Source organism: Ailuropoda melanoleuca, chromosome 7 (genome assembly GCF_002007445.2).
Source record: "Ailuropoda melanoleuca isolate Jingjing chromosome 7, ASM200744v2, whole genome shotgun sequence".
In the NCBI taxonomy this organism is placed as follows: Eukaryota; Metazoa; Chordata; class Mammalia; order Carnivora; family Ursidae; genus Ailuropoda; species Ailuropoda melanoleuca.
In genome coordinates, this window is record NC_048224.1 from 28,658,947 (window position 1) to 28,681,557 (window position 22,611).

At 47.4% G+C, this 22,611-nt stretch overlaps 1 protein-coding gene and 1 pseudogene across 1 annotated transcript in view; one reads left to right on the top strand and one right to left on the bottom strand.

The window, feature by feature from the left end:
- Positions 1-22,611, bottom strand: part of GABBR2 (gamma-aminobutyric acid type B receptor subunit 2) — a 340,039-nt gene that overhangs the window by 115,085 nt on the left and 202,343 nt on the right. Inside the window, exon 8 of the mRNA XM_011219329.3 lies at positions 20,220-20,456. Coding sequence (XP_011217631.2) covers positions 20,220-20,456 — 237 coding nt within the window. The remainder of the gene's footprint in view (positions 1-20,219; positions 20,457-22,611) is intronic.
- Positions 3,137-6,890, top strand: LOC105235703 (annotated as a pseudogene).

Here is a 22,611-nt window from a genome sequence, read left to right on the forward strand (position 1 = left end):
GGCCAAGTCTTTGCTCATATCACCACTGCTTTCTTGAGGAAAACTTCCTAGAGGTATAGTTCTTTAGGTCGAAAGGGACGCCCTACTCCTCTTAGAGGGCAGGGTCCGAATGCTTATTTCTATACAACATTCTCCTTCTTGCTCCCACTGTCTCTGATTTTGCAAACCTTATCTGTCCTTTGAGGTCCAGCCTGACTGTCTTGACTGGAAGTCTATACCACTGGGCCAGGAGCAACTTCAAAGGTTAAACCATGGTGACCAATAGAATATGAGCCACATATATCATTATAAATAACCCAGCAACCATATTTAAAAAGTAAAAAAGAAATGGGTAGAATTAATGTCAATGATAAATTTTTTAGCCCGATATAGCCACAATAATTTCAATTGTAATCAATATAAAATCAATATAAAATTCAATTGTAATCAATATAAAAATTATTAATGAGATATTTTACATTTTGGGGGTACTAAGTCTTTGAAATTGGCGTGTTTTTTACATTTTTGTACCAGCCACATCTTAAATGCTCTTGAATGAGGCTCAGGGTGACCGCATTGAGCAGGGCAGGGGTTGAAAGTGTCTTACTATCTCCTGTATTCCCATGAACACAGGGCCTGGTATAAGTGAGTCCTCACTGAAAGAATGAATGTCCCTCCTTCTAATGGTCTCATCCAATCTCCTGCAGGCAGTGATTCTCTCTGCTATGACCCCCTAGAACCTTGAAATATTCCTCTTGGTGTCTCTCCAAAATATACGGGTGCCTGCATGGCTCAGTCAGTTGAGCGTCCAACTCTTGGTTTTGGCTCAGGTCATGATCTCTGGGTCATGAGATCGAGCCCCTCATAGGACTCCATGCTTGGTGTGGAGTCAGCTCAGGATTCCTTCTCTCCTTCTCCCTCTGCCCCTCCCCCAACTTATGCTCGCATGTGCACATGCATTCTCTCTCTCACAAAACAGATAAATAAAATCTTTAAAAACAAAAAAAAAAACAAAGTATATCCAGTCTCGTCCAACATGCAGCTGTGTAATCACAGGGGTCGCTGCTGTGCCTAAGCCAGGACGCAGAGCGCACCCCTACCCCTGTCATACGCTTTTTGGGGCCACTGTCCCCAGACAATGAGATGTTTAATGTACTGGTACTTGGGTGTGTTATGTAGGGAGTGGGAGCTGAGAGGACAACATGGTCACTGTCTCCAAGCCTGACCCCAGGGATTGAACCCTGTAGGAAGCTACGGGGCTTTGTTCACAGGGAAGCTTGTGGGGCTCAGGACGCAACCCCTGAGCCCTGGGGCAGTCACTGGCGTGGTGGGAAATGCTTAACAACAAGCTCTCCGAGGGGGAGGTGGAGACGTCCTGATTCGTAGTGTTCGAGGACTCCTGTGGTGTAAATACTCCTGTCACGACCAATTTCACACTACTAATGTGACGTCGCAGAACAGGAAGTTGCGAAGACATGTGCACAGTTGGCTCTAACCAGCATAGACAAGTCAGCTCCCACATGACACTGAGCCCAGCTGAGCAAGGGTAGAGTGGCTTTCTTGCCCAGTGAGGACTGAGGCCATAACGGCCCCGTGGGGGCCCCGAGGAACAACAATCTGGCAATAATGTAGGGAGAGGCCTCCACAAATGGCTTGCAGGCACTGGATGTCACCAAGGAGCTGTGGCACTGGGCCAAGCAGGGAACCATTTGTGAAGACACTGAGATGCCTCCAGGGACGAGGGCAGACTTAAGGAATGGTGGGGGTGGTGCTGGGACTTGAGGTCATGCTGTTCAGTGGGTAGGAGCAACACACCAGGGAGGTTTCCCTGGCGCTGGTGTAACCTCATGTGTAGACAGGCTGGAGTTGGTTCTGGCCGTTTACGGTATGTCTTCTTCCCCACGAACAGTGAGCACCTGAAGGTTCCGATCAGGTGTGTCCTGCGCACTTGCTTTCTTGGTTTTTACTGAGCACATCATTCTGATCTCTGCATATATGGAATATTTTTCTGCAAGATCGGGAAGGGTAACTGCAGCAGCCAGTTTCCCCTGGACCACCATGAAAATGTTCAGATTACCCAGATGTTACACTGCACAGAACACTGTAGAGTCTATGGATGCATTTCGTTCATTTACTGTAGGATGTTTACAGTGTATGTAACTTGAGAGCCATTCAGTTCAAAATGAAAGTAACTGCATTAGAAGTATATCCTTGATCACCCCCCTTTTCTATCATGACTGACATTTTTTCCCGAGACATGTCTTGAATCCAACTGCTTTCTCTCCCTCCCCACTCACCACAGGTTAGTACCAGTGTCCCTGCAGGTGCTCTTGCTTCTTCCTAACCTGTTCTCTCCACTGCCCCCAGGGGAAGCTTCTTAAAAACAGCTATCAGTTTGCTCCCTTGCCAGACACCCTTCCACAGGGTTCCACTGCTCTTAGGATAACAGCTGCGATGTGATCTGGCTTCCACCCAACCCTCTGGCCCACTCCCCAGGCTCATCCTGTGCCACTCTGTTCCAGCCACATTGGCTTTCTTTTGCTTTCTCAAAGGTGCCACACTTCCTCTCACCCCAGGGCCTTTGCATCTGCTCTTGCCTTTTCCGGGAACACCCTTCTGACCGTCTTTGCCTAGTTAGCTCTTATTCATTCCTCAATCTCAACTCAAAGTCACCTCTTCCGGAAAGTCTAGTCTTCTTCTTTTCTTTTCTTTTTTCTTTTTCCAGGGAAGCCTTTCCTGATTCCCAGCCTTGGTCGGGCCTCCATGTTCTAAGTTCACAACACATCCTGTGGCTTTCTCCAGAGCACTTTCCACAATCTATACCCAAATAGTTATTCAGATAAATATCTGCTTACTATTTGTCTCCAGCTCAGTACAAGGACCACATTTGGCACCCCCCTCCCCATGCCTCTCAAACTGTAGATGGTAGGAAATATTTATAGAAGGAATGAATGAGCAAAGGGGAACAACCACTTCTCTGTGGTGGTGTCAGGTTTTTATGCTGTGGTTCCAGCACTGATAATAAAAATCCCATGGCCCAGAAGGGTGTTAATTACTTCTTGGACATACAGTTAATTTTTTCACTATAAATATCTGATTTCTCATCTTGTTTAAGCCCCCCCCCCAAAAAAAAAGCAGAGTGATACATGCTGCCACCATGGCTCCCATGAAAAGGCTGGGGTGAAGGGAGACAAAAAAGAGAAGGAAGTTCTGAAGTTGACCTTTGACCACACCCCCCTGTAGAAGATGGAATCATGGATGCTGCCAAATTTGAGCTGTTTCTTCAAAAGAGAATCCAAGTGAATGGCAAAGCTTAGAATCTTGGTGGAGGGGTTTTAGCCGGGGAAAGGAGTGAGACGAAGATGACTGTAACTTCTGAGGTGACTTTTTCCAAAAAGGTATTTGAAATATCTCACCAAAAAACATCTTAAGAAGAATAACCTATGTGATAGTTTGAGCAGTTGCTAATGGCAAAGAGAGTCCAAATTGCGTTACTTCCAGATTAACCAGGATGAGGAAGAGGAGGAAGATGAAGCTTAAAATTCATTTATCTGGGGGCACCTGGGTGGTTCAGTCTGTTAAGCGTTCACCTTCGGCTCAGGTCATGATCTTGGGGGTCCTGGGATCAAGCCTCAAGTCGGGCTCCCTGCTCGGCGGGGAGACTGCTTCTCCTTCTCCTTCTCCCTCTTCCCACTGCTTGTGCTCTTGTTCTCTCTCTCTCTCAAATAAATAAATAAATAAATAAATAAATAAATAAAATCTTTAAAAAATAAAATTCATTTATCTGGAATATTTTGTATGAGTTCTGGAATAAAACTTGGGAACCAAAATAAATAAATAAAATGATATAGATGAGTTATGGCTTGCTTTCTTCTTCTACTGGGGACCCCTCAATCATACACTGCACTTTACAGTGTGTAACACACCTTCCTTAATTCATCTCCAGAACAACCCAGCAAGGGGCTCTTGGTCACTGGTCTCATTTTGCAGCAGGGAATGTAAAGATTGGAGACTTCCCCAAGGTCACCACTGGTAAGATGGCTGAGACAGCATGCAAACCTAGGTCTGTGGACTCCATGTCCAGTGCTCTTTCTGCCACACTGGGCTGCCTCTCCCAGGAAGGTAAATAAGCCACCCAAATGAGATGGTGTCACTTCAGTTTTGCCCGGCATTTTTCACCAATGCTTTCAGAATCATTTTTGCAACTGGAACATTTCTTAAAGGAAGAAAACTAGTTCATCACAGTAATCAAGTCTGTCATAGAGGATGTGTGATGATGTTTGAAAATATAATCCTATGAACATCAGAACTGACAACTCTGAAACATCTCTAGGCTAAATCTGCTAATAACAGTCTTTAGCATTCAGGTTGGCACTCACATCAGTTGGTGTGATACATTTCACAGCAGAAATGCCCTAACAAGGAACTTCCTCAAAGAGGAACTGGGTAGAGGACAGATTTTAATGAGGCCCGATTCCTGAAAGGGTGAAGTGTGAGTGAAGAATAAGGGCATGAAATGAAACATGTATTTCCATGAGTCAGATGACAAGATGGGGTCTCACATCAGAAAATGCAGCAAACACTTTCTAGAGGTCAGGACTTGGATGGAAGAGGAGTCAAGACATCAGGGCCATCACCTCTGTAGATCCTCCCAGAGAAAATGTGCTTTGATTAGAACGAAGCAGACACACATGAATTGCAATTACCTCTTCTGGGCCTGTTCCCCCACTCATTCCTTCTCACCCACCTATTTACCTACAGACTCACCTGCTCATTCATCTTTGACCACTGACCTGCCCATCTACCCACCTGCCTTCTCTCTGTGTATCCATCCACCTATCCACATACCTATCCATCCACCCACCCACATACTCATCTACTCATCCATCTATCTATCCTTGTATATACCTGTCTCTCTATCATCCATTCCTGTATCCATCCACCTACCCACACACCCATCCACCCGTTCACCCATCCACTCACCCATCCAACCAGCTAACTAGTCTTTCCTGTATATCTACTATATATAAAGCCCTTAAGAGATGTCGAGGAGGTGGGGGACAGGTGGTGACAAAAATCTCTGATGCATTTGTTCACTGACCATGAGCTGGGACTCTAGTAGAGGCCAGACTGTGGGCCAGCCACTGAGAATGCAGGGGTCTTTCTAGAACCCCACCCGCAAGGAGTCGGTAGGAGAAGGCTCCACCGTAAAGCTAACCAAGTACTCAGACTCAAGATAATGGCACAACCAGGATGAGGGCAGGGATTTCCACACTGTGCTGCCTGGGGTCCAGGGCCAAGTTCCACCAGCCGCCACAGGCAGCTTACCCAAAGCAGCCTGGCTCTTGTCTGTTTAATGGACACCCACCTATTACTCCTACCACAAAAATCTTGGGTGTAAAAGTACAGTATTGTTTGCTGCTTTGGTGACTAGGCAGGCCGCCCAAGATGACAACTGTTCTGCTATTGCTTTCTCTCTCTTTCTCTCTCTTCCGCTCTTTTGTGATTCATTTCTTCACCTTTGAAGAGGATGACCAAAGTGCCTTTCCAGATAAAGATAAAGCAGTAAGAAACCCCCATGATATGGTTATCACCTTAGTGATTTTTGCGGCCTCCACGTACCATCTGTGCTTTTCTTTACTAAATATCTGCCTCTTAAAAAACCCAAAGAAGAAACCCCTTCTTGCTACCTCAAGTGCTAGTTATCTTTTTATTGTACACATTAAAATCAAACACAGCGATTAAAATAAAGAATGTAGGTCTGGGTCCCAGCTAAGATGGTGCCCTCTCTCGCCTCTGAGGTGCTGTGCATGGACCTGCCATCACGGCTGCTCTCCTCTCTCCCACCCTGCCTGGGGGCTGACCAGGGTGCGCTGACCTAAGGCCCAGGCCAGCTTCCCCGTTATGGCTTTGCTTCATCTTTGTTACGGCAGAAATTTGCTTGTTTATTTTTTAATAAATGAGGAGGGTTAATAGAGGAGTCTTCAAAGGTGCAAAAAGTTTCTTTGAGAGGGGGAGAGAGAGAGGAAATGTGTGCACTCGCAAGCAGGGGGAGGAACAGAGGGAGAGGGAGAGAGAGAATCTCAAGCAGGTGTCTTCACATTCCTGTGGGCTTGCAGTCTCATGGTCCTGCTTGTGCTGAATTTGCACAAGCCCAAGATCATGACCTGAGCTGAAATCAAGAGTCTGACGCTTAACGACTGAGCCACCCAGGTGCTCTCCAAGGAGCAAATTTAGAAGAAAAACAAAGTAACGTTACCTGTAATCTTAATGTTAACATATATGTTAAATGAGGGGCCATGATATTGGGCTTCTCTGTAAAATCTCTTCTGGAAAACAAATTTGAAAACCAGCAGAACAGACTGATAAATAGCTATGTACGCAGTGCCTATGAACACCCATAAATCACACACTTAGGGGTGTGTATGTTTACGGAGTCCACGTGAGTGCATTTGCTTGTGTGCATAGGACTGTGAGAATGGGAATTCCCCAAGACGGTGAGCGCTGCCAGACTGCGGCTGGAGCAGTGACGTGGGGACCTGCCAATCCCCTGCACCTCCTGTAAAGTGAATCACAGGTGTTTGCGGGTCTAGAGGACTATGTGCAGCTGGTATCCGGATGCACCCTTCCTTATTATTCTTGTGGTAATTTAGCTCCCATCGTGTCCCGCACCACACAGGCATAAGCCTCTTTAATCCCCATGATCCTATTCAGCAGGCCCTGCTGTTATCTGTAGGGTATCCTGGGGGGGCTCTGATCGGCTCTCCTCTTTATAGCTGAAGCACATCCTCCAGCTCCTGGGAATACTGGCGACTGACAGTCCTAGCTGGATCTCCTACTGGGAATCACCATCTACCAAGGGGAACCTCCTTGCCATGGAGGCACCCCTCCTGGGGCCTGTCACTGGCTGATGGGAAGATACAAAGGCCTGGGCCCTGTGCCTCGCTGTGGATGACTGTGAGGGCCATTCCAGCTCCAGAGCGCTCCCAGGATCAACTCAGTTGCAACCACATCTCCGATCAGCTTTTTGCTCCGCTCCAGGCTGCTTCCCTCACTCCCTTACAGTGCACTTCTTGAGTTCACCCTCCCATAAACCTGCCTCACCCAACGCTCCAGCTCAGAGCCTATTTACAAGGGGCCTAATCTAAGGCATTATCCCCATTTTACAGACAAGGAAACTGAGGTGCAAAGAGATTAAGTTCTTGCCCCGGTTTACTTGACTGGCAAGTGGAGCCAAGATGTGAACCGAGGATGTCTGTCTCCGGAGTTTTTGATCCTCAGCATTTCACCTGATCTCCTCTTGGGATGGCAAAGGTGGGCATCCCCACCTCCTAGTCCTGTCCCTCCCACACCCCCTTCACAGTGTACAGTGCCCTGACTAGACTCCAGGCCTAGCAACTGAGTGATTTGCCAATTACTGTTTATTTATTTATTAAAGATTAATTTATTTGAGAGAGAGAGAGAGAGTGCATGTGTGCACGAGCAGGGGAGGGGCAGAGGGAGAGGGAGACTTAAGCAGGCTCCGTGACCAGTGTGGAGTCAGATACGGGGCTTGATCTCAGGACCCTGCCTGACATCACGACCTGAGCCAAAACCAAGAGTCAATCCTCAACAGACTGTGCAACCCAGGTGCCCCAGCCAAATACAATTTAAACAATTCTTGTTTGAACAAGAATTCTAGGAAGCTTGAATTCCACTGAGAAAGAAAGGGGTGCAGGGGGCTGCAGTTCCAGGAGAAGATGGATCTTCCCAGCTCCCTCTGCCCCCTGACACAGGGCTGGTCACAAACAAGGTCACATCCACGTGTGTGTGAGTCACTGCTGCACCAGCCCACGCAGGCGGAGCTGGCATCCATCAGTGTTTAAAGCTGTGCGTCTTGTCAGCTGAAATTTATGTCTGCTGTGCTCCCCTGATGGCAGAAGTCTTCCTTCCCAGTTAGCGAGGGCACAGGCTAACATACCTTGACACACACTGGGGGGGTATTCTGGCCTCTCGCAAGGAGAAATGCATGTGATGTGTTATAGGGCTCTGCAGATTTGCCTTCCTCACAGGATCTGGGTCTATCTTAGTCTGAGTGTTTTCCTCAAGAGTAGGGATATGACTCCTATTTAACTGTATTTTACTTTAAACTTTGTTCACTGTAAAAATTTTGCTCACTGTATTCTCAACATTTTAAAATGTACATTCTTAAATTTGTGTATGAAAATTTTGCTAGGCTAATAACTATTTGGTTAGCGATAGCTTGCAAGTAATTTTCTTCAAAAATTAGTTAGCATTAGTTAGCATATGCCGAGTGAAATAAGTCAATCAGAGAAAGACAATTATCATCTGGTTTCACTCACATGTGGAATGAGAAACAGGGTAGAGGACCACTGGGGAAGGGAGGGAAAGCTGAATGGGAAGTCATCAGAGAGGGAGACAAACCATGAGGGACTCTTAACTCTAGGAAACACTGAGGGTTGCTGGAGGGGAGGTGGGTGGGGGGATGGGAAAACTGGGTGATGGGCATTAAGAAGGGCACGTGATATGATGAGCACTGGGTGTTATATGCAACTGATGAATCATTGAACACTACACTTGAAACTAATGATGTACTATATGTTGGCTAATTGAATTTAAATAAAAAAACTAAAAATGGAAAGGCAGAAAAAAATAGCAAACTACTTTTCTTTTTACAAATACTTTTCAATATAAAAAATAAATAAAACCAGGTTTCCCATAATAAATGATAGTTTTAAAATAATTGCACTGGGCGCCTGGGTGGCTCAGTCAGTTAAGCCTCCAATTCTTGGTTTCGGCTCAGGTCATGACCTTGCAGTGGTGAGATCAAGCCCCGGTCTGGGCTCCACGCTCTGTGTGGAGTCTACTTCAGATTCTCTCTTCCACTCACACACTCTCTCTCAAGTACATAAATAAAATCTTTTTAAAAAAATGATTGCACCTAATGGGAGGTTAGTGTTTAATGGGTACAGACACTCAGTCTGGGAAGATGAGGAGCTCTGGAGATGGGGGTGGTGATCCCAGCACAACAAGGCAACTGTTTCATGCCGCTGAACTCTGCCCTTACAAGTGGTTAAAATGGTACATTTTATGTATATTTTATCATAATAAAAAAGAAAGATGGGGTTAAAATGATTGAGAACCACTGCCACAGAAAAAGCTTTATAATGTGAAGGATCAAAACAAATAGCCGTAAAAGAATTAAAAAAAAAAAAGGAAGATCGCAGCTGAGTGTGAAGTGTGGTGCTTCACGTCTGGATGATGAAGTTATGGGTGACTCTGATTTTCTTTTCGGTGCTCGTCTGTACTTTTTACATTTTCTTTCTGATCGTGTATTATTTTCGTGATCTGAAAAGGACATGTTTTACTTTTTTTTATGATGTTCAGTTAGCAAACATCATTAGTATTTGATGTAGTGTTCAATGCATATATGTTATTTGGAAAACACGGGGTTGCAAATACCCTCGCTCCCCCAGTCAGGGGAGTAAGTGAGTGAAACATAAGGAGCTGCTTCTGGGACAGGCTGGCCATACTGAGGCACAGAACTTTCCCCTCAGGCAGCAGAAGCCAGTCGTCAGGGAGAGTTGCCCGCCTAGAGATGAGGGGCCAGGGCCCTGGCTCCAGCCTCACCTCACACTAGGGCCGCAGACTCCCCACCTGGACAGTGGGTGGTGAGACATGCAGGTCTCACTGGCTCCTTTTAGCTCTGTTCTTCTCTGGCTGGGATTCTTTCGGCCCCTAACAGAGGACAGCTTGTCTAGGTGTAGGATACTGGTTAGCTGCGAGGGTAAAAAATTAGGCAGCCTGTGTCCTGTGTCCAACCTTGGGTAAATTATTTAACCTCTGAGTTTTCTCACCTGCTAAATGCTGGTAACAACAGTTGCCATTCCATGGGGTTGTATTAGTTTGCTAGGGGCTGCCTTAACAAAATATCACAAACTGGGTGGTTTAAACAACCGAAATGTACTGTCTCACAGCCCCGGAGGCTGAAAGTCCAAGATCAAAGTGTCAGCAGGGCTGGTTCTTTCTGAGGGCTGCAGATGAGAGTCAGTCCCACCCCTCTCTCTCCAGCTTCTGGTGGATTGCTGGCAATCGCTGGTGTTACTCGGCTTGCGGAAGCATCACCCCCTCTCTGCCTTCATCTGCATGTGGTGTTCTCCCTATGTGCATGTCTGTCTCCAATTTTCTCCTTTTTATAAGGATGCTAGTTAAACTGGATTACCCTACTCCAGTAGGACCTCATCTTAACTAATTACATCTGCAATGACCCTATTTCCAAATAAGGTCATATCCTGAGGCACTTTGGGTTAGGAGTTCAAATATGGATTTTTAAGGGGACACAATTCAACCCATCACCAGAGTTATTATAAGTATCAGATAAGATAATGCATTTAAGAGCTTAGCACAGCACCCAGCATATAGTGAGCATTTAAAATTACAGCCATTCCCATTATCATGACATTTGTCATTACAGTAATTGTTACTATGACCACCTTCTCACTGGCTCCTTCCTTTGTTTCTCACAGAGACCTGGACAGTGTCTGTACACAGGGCTCTGTTGAAGCTCTCATGAGACGATACACTCCCCCACACTGCTTTTCATAAGGAAACAGCTATTTTTTCCCTGACGTGAGAAAGTCAAACTTGCAAGCTTTGGAAGGCTAGGCATCAATTGAAACAAATTGCTAAACCACATTATTTTGATCTTTCAAATTTGTCTGACAGGAGAAGGAGTAGGTTTCCTTCCCGTGCTGTACGTTATCTGCAGTCATTTGTAATTGTGTTTAAAGAAATGGTGGGGGGAGGGCAGCCGAGCGGCACCTGGAACCCAAGATTTGGAGACACCTGCCTTTAGAATCAGAAGAACCGGGATGTGATTCTGAACGAGGCTCACCAGTAACACCGTGGGAGCCCAGTCGAGCCGCTCTGCTGCGCTGAGCTACAATTTCCTCATTCATTCAATCAACGAACATGTACTTCAAGGACTAAGAGCCAGTATTATACACAGCACCAGAGGTACAGAGAGAATGATGAGCCCCAGTCCCAGTCAAGGGGCTCCCAGGCTCACTGTCCACTGGGAAGGGGCAGACAGACACACAGATAAGCCAATGCAGGCAGGGAGCCCACTTAATCCTCCACTGTTAACTTGGGGCAAGTGGTTCCTGCTCCCTTCCCACACGTCTCACGAGGTTGTTTGGACAGCGAATTCCTTGGGAGCAGACCTTCCATATTGCTCCCCCTGCCTGGCCCAGCTCTGCCTTATCGGAGGTGCTAGCATTGTTGGTCGAATTAATGGAACACTTAAATGGTGAAGAACATGGGCTTCTGAGTTAGCCAGATTGGGCAGTTTTGAATACACTCTTGCTACTCACTACCTGTAGGATGCTGGGTACATCATTTATCTTTGCTCAGCCTGTTTTCAAAAAATCTTTGACATGGTCGTTAATTATTGAAACCCTTCATTCATTAAACAAAGATTGATCAGGTACTTAGTATGTCCCAGGCACTCAGCTCTAAGTCTTAACAGGAGGCACTGTGGTGGGGGTAACTGCGGTGAGACAGAATGAGGGGGTGGGAGCTGTGATTTTAAATAGGGTGTGGGCGAGGCCTCCCTGACAAGGTGACACCGGGGGCGAGATGGGACAGAGAGGTGGGAGGGCCGGACACAGCTCACTGGGAGGAGGCTTTGGGGCACGTGGAGTTCCCCATCCCCCACCTGGTGGCTGTCTGGAGCGTCACATTCAATAACATGTGTACAGTGCTTAGGGTGATGCCTGGGATGCAGGAGGAGCTCATTAATTGATAGCTATTATTAGCATTATGTTAATCAATGGAATTGCACTGAACAATGAAGGAGCCAGAGACTATAAATGTACTCTGTGCACAAGGGCAGTCACACAGTGATTATTATTATTATTATCATAGTTGTTTATTGCTGGCAATTACCTCTAGGAAATACTCCTGACAGTCTGAAGTCACAGAGGGCTCATCAGCAACCCTTTCTCCCCGTCAGGCGCTAGGACTTGAGCCCCAGAGAGACAGGGATGGGAGAGACCGGGGAGGGGGTTAGAGGGTGGGTTTCTCTCCTGCCTCTTTCCTGCCTCAGGAGCCCCTGTCTCCAGCCCTACAGACACACTGGGGAGATTTCCACAACCTGTGTGAAACACTGATGCCAGCCATCACAGCGAGAGTTTGGGGATCATTATTAGCAGATTCAACAACTATAGGTCCTGTTACTACTTCTCTTGTCAGTTCTGATTATTTTTTGGGCAGAAAAAGTGTTTTTAGTTTCTAGAAGCCCGGAAGGCAGCAGTGTGGGAGAGTGTGACTGAACTTCTCAATCATGTGTGGATTACACCCAACAAAGTTAACTCAAGGTTACCAGTGGTGAAGAGCTTCTACCAGCTGTAAAATGCTGGGTGCAGAACTGTGAGACTAGAGGCATGAAGAGCTGTGGTGCCTGCAAATCTGGGAGCTGCTAATTCATCAGAGGAGGCAGGTATGGCTTTCCCCCAGGCTGACTGCAACGGGCAAGGGCAGAAGCAAAATGCAACTGAGTATACTCAGGGAGAAGAGTCCAGAACCCTCTCCCTGGTGTGAGGGAGGCGACGGGGGAGGGTTGCTGCTAAACTTAAATGCAGAGATGACAATTAGGTTACAGGAAAAATTCCCTCTTGAGGACATTTACATTTCCCATAAAGATACCTGGGTATCTTCGATTGGGTCCTCCAGAAGGTCAAGAAGCCCAGGACAGGGAATTGTGTGCAAGCGATTTTTTTAAAGATGTGTTCTCAGGAGAAACTTGTAAGGGTGAGAGGAGAGAGAAAAGGCCAAGAATGTGGTTGCAGGTGAGGGCCAGCCTAACCCTAATCTCACGGGGAGCTCTGGAGTGTGACTAGCGCTGGTACCATAGGACCAGGCCAGCCAGTCATCGCTGCAGGCCGCTGGGCTAGGGTGTAGGTCCCAGGCACCTTCCATCACCCAAGGCGTGAGCCATCAGTAGGGACACCTGCACGGGTAGGGGCTGGGCAGACCTGACCAAAGCCCTACGAGAGATCCCAGGAGATCTGGCTGGGACACCAACAGGATCTGCTCTAGCTAGCTTTCGTGTGTAATGCTGAGTGCTAATTCTTGGGGCCGTGGGAGTTTGAGCCAGGCTAAAGAGAGGAACAGAGGTGGGGTCTGCGAGCAAAAGCCTTCTACTTCTAAGGTGAGTATCAAATCCCCAGAGTGAATGGCAGCAGGTAGGAAACTTGAAAGTATTCTTTTTTTTTATTTTTTAAAGATTTTTAATTTATTTATGTGTCAGAGAGATAGCCAGCAAGAGAGGGAACACAGCAGGGGAGTGGGAGAGGAAGAAGCAGGCTCCCAGCGGAGGAGCCTGATGTGGTGCTTGATCCCATAACACCGGGATCACGCCCTGAGCCAAAGGCAGACGCTTAACGACTGCGCTACCCAGGCGCCCCACTCGGAAGTATTCTTGCTTACAAGCAGGGCCGACTCCATTCTGTTTTGACAGTAAACCGCTACAACCTTAAAACAAGTTAATGGATTTGTTTGTTATTGAGACAATTAAATGAGATAGTATATGTGAAACAGACTGGCACTCAGTAGGTACAGAACGATTGTTTTGCTGGACTTGATTCTGAATACTGCTTAATTAGACCCACATAAACTCTGTTCTTTGAAAAGTCACCATGGGGACAGCAGTAGTAATAATAATAGAAATAGTGATGACACGGTCGGGGAGCTAAACACCATCATTACTTACCCTTTCAACCCTATGAAGTAGGTTATATTTCCCTCCATAGATGAGAGGTAAATAATTTCCCTGAGGTCACACAGCTCTAAGAGGTGGACTGTGGCCTCCTTTTGTCTGACTTTACAAATTTGCATTTCCTGTTGTAATTCATCACCGCCATGCCCCGGGACATGGTACATTTTATCTGAGTTGGGCAGGGGGCATTAGCCAAGTTCTCAAATCAGCTCCTCAGTTAAGTTTGTCTATGATGTAATTTCCCTGGAACTCCCAGAGTGTGGGATGGGGCAGAGACAGGTGGGATGCAGAGGGCAAGTTTGGGGTGGATTGGCTATGGCTCCTGGGAACAGCCAAGAGAGGCTCAGGAAAGGAAGGCCTTAAAATAGGAAAGCTTGAATGGTGTCGGAGCTAACGTGAGGTCACTGGGACAAGCCCAATTTTCTAGGACGTACAGTAGACACATCATAGTCACAAGTTCCTAGTGACGGCCTCGAGTACAAAATCAAGGAGCAGTCAGAGCCCTGATAGTCCAGGGGATGGAGTCATGACTGGCGGAAGGACCAATCCCAGAAGGGGTCAGATCCGGGACTGGTCGAGTTTTCTCTACTTCCGGCTAGACTTCCTAGTGCTCTGTCTCTTATCTCACTGGAATTCAACCTGAAATGCTGATACCAGATATAAATCATGAATGGGTGGCTGGTGCAAAGCCTGTGGATTAACATGTCTTAGAGAATAAGACCAGGAGTCCAAAAGATGGGACAGGCAGGCGAGATGGGCCAACTCAAGCAAGAGGATGTTTAACTAATTCGTATGAGTGTGTGTGTGTGTGTGTGTGTGTGTGTGTGTGTGGCATGAAGTTTCCTATTTGGATAAAAAATCAACCACGCAACTTCAGCATCCCAGTAGGACAAGGGAGCAGGGTGTATGACATAAAAAGGGGCTTTAGCTAATATCTCCCTGGGACGAGCATCTCACTGGCTTCCCCTAACTACCTACAGTCATTGGCATTTCAACCAAACCGAGTTTACTCTGTGATGCCCTCTTTTCAGGTAAGACGTTGGCAGGGGGAGCACAGTGGCAGTATTTGAGTCTTAGAGGAGATACATATATATATTTTTTAACAAATCTTGCATGATGATTTACATCATCACGTAAATCGCAGGGATACACCAGTGAAGGCTGGATTGCTGTTCACCAGCAACAAAAGCAAATAGATCAATAAACTCTGCAAATCCCCATCTGCTTTTCTTCGTCACCTCCTTGGTGTGATCAATTAGAGATGACTGCCATTGGAGGTGACATGCCCGAAGCTGAGGCTGCTGGTCTCCCCCGACAGATGTTACACTGAGATGGCCAGACCCACAGCTGGTTGAGAGGCTGGGCAGACGATGAAGAACAGGGCTATTACTTGGAGGAACTTTGGATCATTTCTACATTAGGTCCGTCCACAGGGAGGGAGGAGGCAATCACAGAAAGAGTTTAGAAAGAATGGGCCCTCTTCTTATAATCAAAGATACTCCCTGGGAGCCTCTTTCAACTTCTCCATGTGCCAAATGCTCTTGGAAGCCTCACAGCCCCCATGCAAACCTGGTGCATACCCTCAGTAACGTTCCAGGAAAAATACTGCACGTATTATGTTTTCATCATGGGGTACAATGAGATTATATTAATTTAGCCTCCATCCTAGGTACTACGAAGTAAATACGGTGTCATTTTAAGAGACAAATCAGAAGGGACATTTACTAAAGTGGTATACTGCGAGTTAGAGCCATGATATCTTAGGCTGACATGCCCAAAGGATTTGTCCACTTGAAAGCTGGTATGTCATCCTTGTTTTAAGAGACTGGAAACTGGAAAAAATTAAAAAGTGATCACCCAGGGCACCCAGGTGGCTCAATTGGCTAAGTGTCTGCCTTTGGCTCAGGTCATGATCTCAGGGTCCTAGAATTGAGCCCCAAGTTGGGCTCCCTGCCCAGTGGGGAGTCTGCTTCTCCCTCTGCCTCTCCCCCTGCTCAGGCTCTCTCTTTCTCTTTCCCTCTCTCAAAAAAATAAATAAAATCTTAAAAAAAAAGTGATCACCCAAAGAAAATGAAGGGTTTCATTTTTACCTGGATATTTAGCACATGTTCCCAAGCATGTTTTGAAGCATTATGGATATAAGCTGGTTGATGAATTTAGTGTATGCTTGGTAGAAACAGCGAATTAGAGGGAGTCTGTTACATCACAGTAGACCACCATCAGTCCTGGGCATGGAGGAGCCTGACATCGCATCCTCGCTACCCAACACATGGCACAGGGTCAGAATGCACCACCGCACAGGCTTCTTGCAATTATCCATACATGGGGTTCTGCTTACTGAACTGCATGAAAACCGAAGACAGCCCTCTGGTCTTTACTCCCATAAGCTGAACGGAACCCTCCCTCCAAGGGCTTTGGACAGACCTTGGATAGTGCCCAGCAATTATTCATCTACTTGTCTATATCCCTCACTGGGAAGGGAGTTCTTAAGGGAAGGACCACACATTATTCCTTTCCATGTTTTCAGCTCCCAGCACCCAGCACCCAGCCCAGGGGCTACTAAAGGAGTGAACAAATGTAGGAGCAAATACATCTCTAATAGGTTTAAAATCAAAATGTGTGTGTGCCCGCGCGTGCACACATGTACGCAGGGGCAAATCCATCAGAGCCCCAAGCAATTCTCATGGTTACTATTTGAGAATCACCAGGCCTACTTGTTAATCCTGTGAATTCCTTGGAACCATTGGATCAGAAGTTCTGGGTGGGGCTGGGAAATCAGAATTTTTAAGGAAGTTCCCTGGGAGCTGCTTATACATCTAGAAAGTTAGGAATGTTGCCCGAGGAAACCGGCCGAGCTGGGATTCTCAGAATGCTCTGGACTTTTGATACCTTAAATAGCCAACTCCAGCAGGAGTTTCCGATCATACGTTTGGCAGAAGAGGGGTTTCCACATGGGAGAGCATTCTGAGATTTGCAGACCATAGAGAGGTAAGAGGTAATAAGTGGGCCAAAACTTAGAACAGTGTACTCAGGGAATCAGAGGCAGATAGGACTCCCCAGGCCATCAGTGTGCAGGTGGGGACACAGAATCCACAACCCAGTGTCCCCTGAGAAGCATAACTGGGAGGAGAGCTCCTAAGAAGGTAAAACAGAGCTGGGCCCCAAGCTAATAGAGCTGAGTCCGGATGTAGGACGCATGGAAGAAATGGAAATCTCTTCTTTAGCATGCCAACCAGGAACCACAGGCCCGGCTCCCAGACCAGAGTGTGCACACTGAATCAATTGAAATTGAGTCACGGATATAATTAATTTAATGTGTTTAAACGATTTTCCGTATAGTAAACATGCTGAATGAGGGTGACGCAGAATAAAGTGCATGCCTGAGAGTGGAAAAATGGATACCATGTGCGCTGTAGAATGAAAATGCTGCAGCAAATAGAAAATGGTGCAATTTATTTCCACCCCCCGTTCCTTTCCTTTCCAACTCTTTATTTATGGCTGAACTTGGCCTTCTGTGGTCTCCTTGGACCACAGAGACACTTTTTATTTTGTCAGAAGATGTCCTTTCTTCTCTGATCAGAAGACAATTTTAATGAAACCTGTCTGCAGCCCAGTGACAAGCACATATTAATATGTGACAAAGGGGATCAGGAGGAAGGGGGAAAAAAGTGCAGAACTGTGTCACTGTGGTAATCCCTTACTCCAGTAAAGGGGAATGTGCACAATGAGAAGGGAAGGGAGGGGGCACTGGGTGTGGTGCGGACAGGGCCCAGCCAAACCATCCCTCTGTGGGACTTTGCAAGCTCCCTTTCTGGACCTCAGATACTCATATACAACATGAGGGGGCCGAACTTGAGGATTTTAAAGAGCGCTTTCAATCCTGACATTCGCTGAGTTATGAATTACAAACTGGAGCGGGCATAAATAAATATGTGTCAAGGAATTTCTCATTAAAAAGAAACTCATCTTCAAGCCGTGTAAAGTGTTCAGGCGGTCTTATCTAATTGCTCATCAAGTGGGGATTATGCATTATTTGGTGTAGATGAAAGGGAGCACTTGGAAGTGGTTATAAATGATCTCCCACTAAGATACACCAGGCATCTGGGCAAAATGCCGAGCGCTTGGACGAGGAGGGGCGCAGAATGCTTCCTAGATTCTGTAGCTCTCTATCCAGCGGTTCCAGCTGGAGATACTACAGATTCCTTCTAGTAAATAAGAAACTAAGTGTGGCAAGATGACCTGAAGAAGAGTACCCACATTTTCTGATGGCTCTGCCACAGTGCTCCTGGTGGGGGACAGGCGAGTCTCACCCTCTCTGAGGTGCTGTCTGTGTCTGTACCAGAAGAGGAAGGACTTCTGGGGTAACTGTGGGGCCATTCTGGGGGCAGGGGACTGGAGGGGGGGCTCGGGGGCTGTGGGAAGGGAGGCTCAACAAGCAGGATGCTGGGTTCCTTCTTCTTTCAAATGAGAGGCTGATCTTTAACCTGTATTACATACCAGCACCACGTGAGATTTTCTAGGAGGTTCTGAGGATAAAAACCTTTTTTTGAAACCAAATTTTTGACAGCTGTTCAAGTTTACCGTCTGAATCCAGGCTGCGCTATAAACACAGGTATTGTCCATAACTATTCAGAGCCTTCACGTCTGAACGGTGGGAGCAGAGGCCAAGAGCTGTCCATTGTCAGGTCAAGAGTGGCTCTGGTCTGGGATTCTGAAGATGGACTTCTTTTCAGTAAGCCTCAGCAGCTCCCCTCCCGGCTCAGAGAAGCCGCACTCAAACTCTCCTGATGGCTAGCACCACCGGAGGGGCTGTTAAACCCTGGTGAAGGCAGGGCCACGACCCAAGACTCTGATTCCGTGCGTCCGGGGTTGGGCTGGAGAATGTGCATTTCTAACCAGCGCTCAGGGTGCTGCTGGTCAAGGTGCACTTTGAGAATCAGTGGCCTGTAAGATGAAGGCCAGCCTCCTTAGCTTGTTCCTTCAGAAGTGGGCCCCAACTTACCTTCCCAGCCTCATCCTCCTCCTTTCCAATTATCCCAGCAAAGTAATTGTCCCTGCACACACTCACGCATCTCTGCCTCGCTTACCACGCTCCATCTGCCAGACTGCCGGCCCCCTCTCTGCATGTCTACGGCACAGCACCCGAGCTACCTCCTCCAGAAAGCTCCCTGACTTTTCATCCATGGTCGTGGAAACCCCTCTGGGCTCATAACGCTTTCTGCCATGGTGCTGAGCCCTTTTAATTCTTATTATCATCTGTGTCCAGCTCTCGCTCCTGCATTTGGACCATGGGCTCCAGGACAGGGGGCCCATCTTACCCACCTCAGCAACCACATCACTGTCTACACCCTCAGCACCTGCACCGCCCTGCCTACCGACTATCAACCAGCAAGTCTGAGCACGCCCACAAAGGAGTACGAACGTGTGAGACATATACCAATCAACTCATCTTGTCTACTCTTCTTAATACCCCAAGACAGACGGTTTCTCTCTTGACTCTTTAAATTAGGACACAAGACAGGATTTTAGCCATTTCAACCTATTCTTTAGGCAAATTTTCCTTATTTTCTGAGAGCAGAGCCAGTAACAAATACATCATCATGAGACATAATTAACTGCCACTTACGTCCACTACCAGAAGGTAGAAGAATGCAGCAATTAAGAGCCAGACCCAGGTTCAAATCCCAGTTCCACTTCCGATTGGCTATAAAACTTAAATGCTCTGCGCTCCAGGCTCCTCACCTCTAATGGTGCTAATAAGAGCATCTACTTCCTATGGATGGCATACGGATGCGATGAGATCATTACTAACGCTAATAACCCTAGCATGTACTGAGAACCTACTATGGGCCTGGCATTGGGCATACATTATTACGTCTAATCTACATGAAATGCGTAGTGAAGTATGCAGCACATGATAAACATTAAAGAAATGTTAGCAATTACTGTCATTGCAAGACGTATATTATTATCCCCATTTCCCAGGTGAGAACCTTGAGGCTCAGAGCAAGCAGCCTGCTCAACAAATATTAGCCGTTCTTACTTTGTAATGGTTCATCTTTATACCTACCTCGTGAGGTAGGTACTATTTCCATTCTGGGAATGAAAACTCTATGGTTTGGAGATGGTACCTCTAAAGGCCCAGGATTTGAACCTGATTTTGGGTCCAGAGCTCTTGCTGCCCCCATCCCCCACCTGGTGAATTTTAACTGCTCTGTGTACAGTCAACTCACTAGCCCTTTGTAATCTGTGAGCTACAGAGAAGCATCTTCCCAGCCTGTCAGAGAGTGTCACTGAACCTGTCCCTCATTTCGGCAGCCCTGCAATCCTACAAGCCACATGAAGTTATTTCAATGATCGCAGAAAAGGGACCTTGTCTCAAAGGGCATGTGACTCAGCCCCTCTTGCCTTGTAAATCTCCAAGGGGCACTAAGGAAAGAGGAGTCTGGGGCGTGGGACTGACCGTGACCCCGAAGAAGTTGGTCTCATTCATGGCATTGAGGATGATCCTGCCCAGCGTGTGGTCCGTGTAGTTGAAATCCTGGATCCGCTGGTGCCGGCTGCTGGCGTGCAGCGTCTCCATGGCCCTCTGCAGCGTCTTGGCGATAACCCAGATGCCATCGTAGGCATACCCGTGGAACTTGCTGGGCCCCACGCCTGACCGCTTGTTGTTGTACTCTCTCTCATACTGCTGTGGAGTCTGTAAAACAGGGGGGTGGGGGGACACCAGGTTACAGCCAGCTGGGACGTCAGGCACGTGGTGCCAAGAACAGACACTCTCCAATGCTTACTGTGAGCCAGGCACAGTGCCAGGCTCTTTATCGGCATTATCTCATTTAATCCACACAACGACCTCATACAGTGGGGACTATTATTGTCCTCATTTTACACATGAGAAAACCGATTCAGGGAAGTTGACTTGCCCAGAACCACACGGCCAGTGAGTGGCAAGGCTGAGACTGCACCCTGGCTGTCTAGCAAGGCTAGGGTGAAGGAATAATTCACCCTAACCAGGCCTCCCTGTGACATTTGCAGGGCCTGGAGCTACAGTACAGTGGAGGACCATAGGTCTAAATTCCATATATCTAAATATTTAAGCTATAGACAAGCAAATAAACTGCTCGATAAAATACTTTCTATCTCCCCATCATAACGAATGTACCTTCCTCATGATCTGGAAGGGCAAGTTTGAATTCAGAATTCTGGGGCTCCTCCAAGTGTTAGGTAGGACACAGAGGCACAGGGGGAACTAGACTTGCTGTGGGGCCCACCCCTGCAGCCCAGCCAAGCTTGGTCCACACCTCCTCCCCACTTCCAGCATCAGAGACCTTTAACCATCCCAGAGGTACAGCCCACCCTCAAGAGGGCCAACCCTGGCTCTAGAAGTGGTTCCAGCTGTTTGGGCAGGAAATTCAGGGTGTGATGTAGGAGGGAGGAGGTGCAGGCTCAGGGGTGGGGGGTATGTCCCAATGGCTTGTGGATTCTGAGCCCCGGGGCCCAAGTGAGGCCTGCCTAGAACACGGGGCCTAGGGCCTGTCCCAGGTGCCCAGATGTAAAGGCTGTTCTAACCCTATACTGTGCCCCTCCTTTTCCCCCTTCTGCAATATAGCAAGATCTGTGACTAATTCAGCATTTTGTAAAAAAAAGAATTTTTTTCTCCCATTGAGCTGAATTTCATAAAAGAATTTCATTGGTGATATTAACATTCTGACTGTGGCCACAAAGTAAGGAAAATCTTTTTACTCCAGTTGCTGAGGTTTACACATCCAAAGGGATGCCACCCCAGGGGAACCCATCACCCTCAACCTTTCCACGGGCCTCTCAAGTCATTTCTGAACTCCTCTGTCATCAGAGTCCACAGCTTAGTCTTTGGAAAAAACCTCTTTGGGGACAAATCACATATAGAAACCATTGACTCATTGTCAGTTTATACTGGGACGGGCTCTTAGAGATGGTCATACATGCTCCCGCCACCTGCAGCCTGAGGCACAGAGAGGTCCAGAGACCTGTCCAAGGTCAAACAGCTTGTGTGTGTGTGTGTGTGTGTGTGTGTGTGTGTGTGTGTGTGTGTGTAGCTACACTGGTCCCATTTCATCTCTGTTACTTCTTTCGTTAGTGACTTTTGAGGGCATAATTGCTTTTTGAAACTACCCTGAGATGTCTGGGGCCAGGTTTAGTGCCTAAGGAGGGTGGTGAGGCTGAGCCCTCGAGGGCTGGGTCTCATGGCTGGAGCCAAGTGAGCCTCTTGCCTTTGGTTCAAGGTGTTAGCAGAATAGGGTGGCACTCGTACGTGCCTGGGACAGCCAAGTGCCCCCAACTGTGGACCCTGTAGGTGAGGAGTTCCGCCTGACAAAACGGGAATGCTGGTGTCCCAGCAATAGCTCCCCCTCTTTTGCTTCAGCTCCCACTGGATGACTCAGGTCTTATCCCTGTTGACAGTTTTCCTTGGAAATGCGTCATGTCCAGCCATCACATTTGTTCATCACTCAAAACACATGGCAGAAGCTCCTTAAATCTAAGGGTTTCTCAGAGAGGCAGCACCGTGTCTGTCTCTGGCCTCGCTCAGGGCCTTGAGCCGCTCTTCACTGTCCCTCACACCCTCCACCCTCATGTACTTCCATGGGGCTAGCTTTCAGCTCTCCACCCTCCTCCCCAAGGAGCACCCTGGGGTCCCTTATGAGGAGCACTCTCTCCCTTAGACCTCTTGGGTCCTTTGATCACATCAAGCTTGTTCGCACCTCAGGGCTTTTGCACCAGCTGTTTCCTCTGTTAGAAAGCTTCCCTAGCTCTTTGCATGATATTCTCCACATTCAAATGTCAACACTTGTCACTTCTCAGGAGTGGCTTCCCTGACC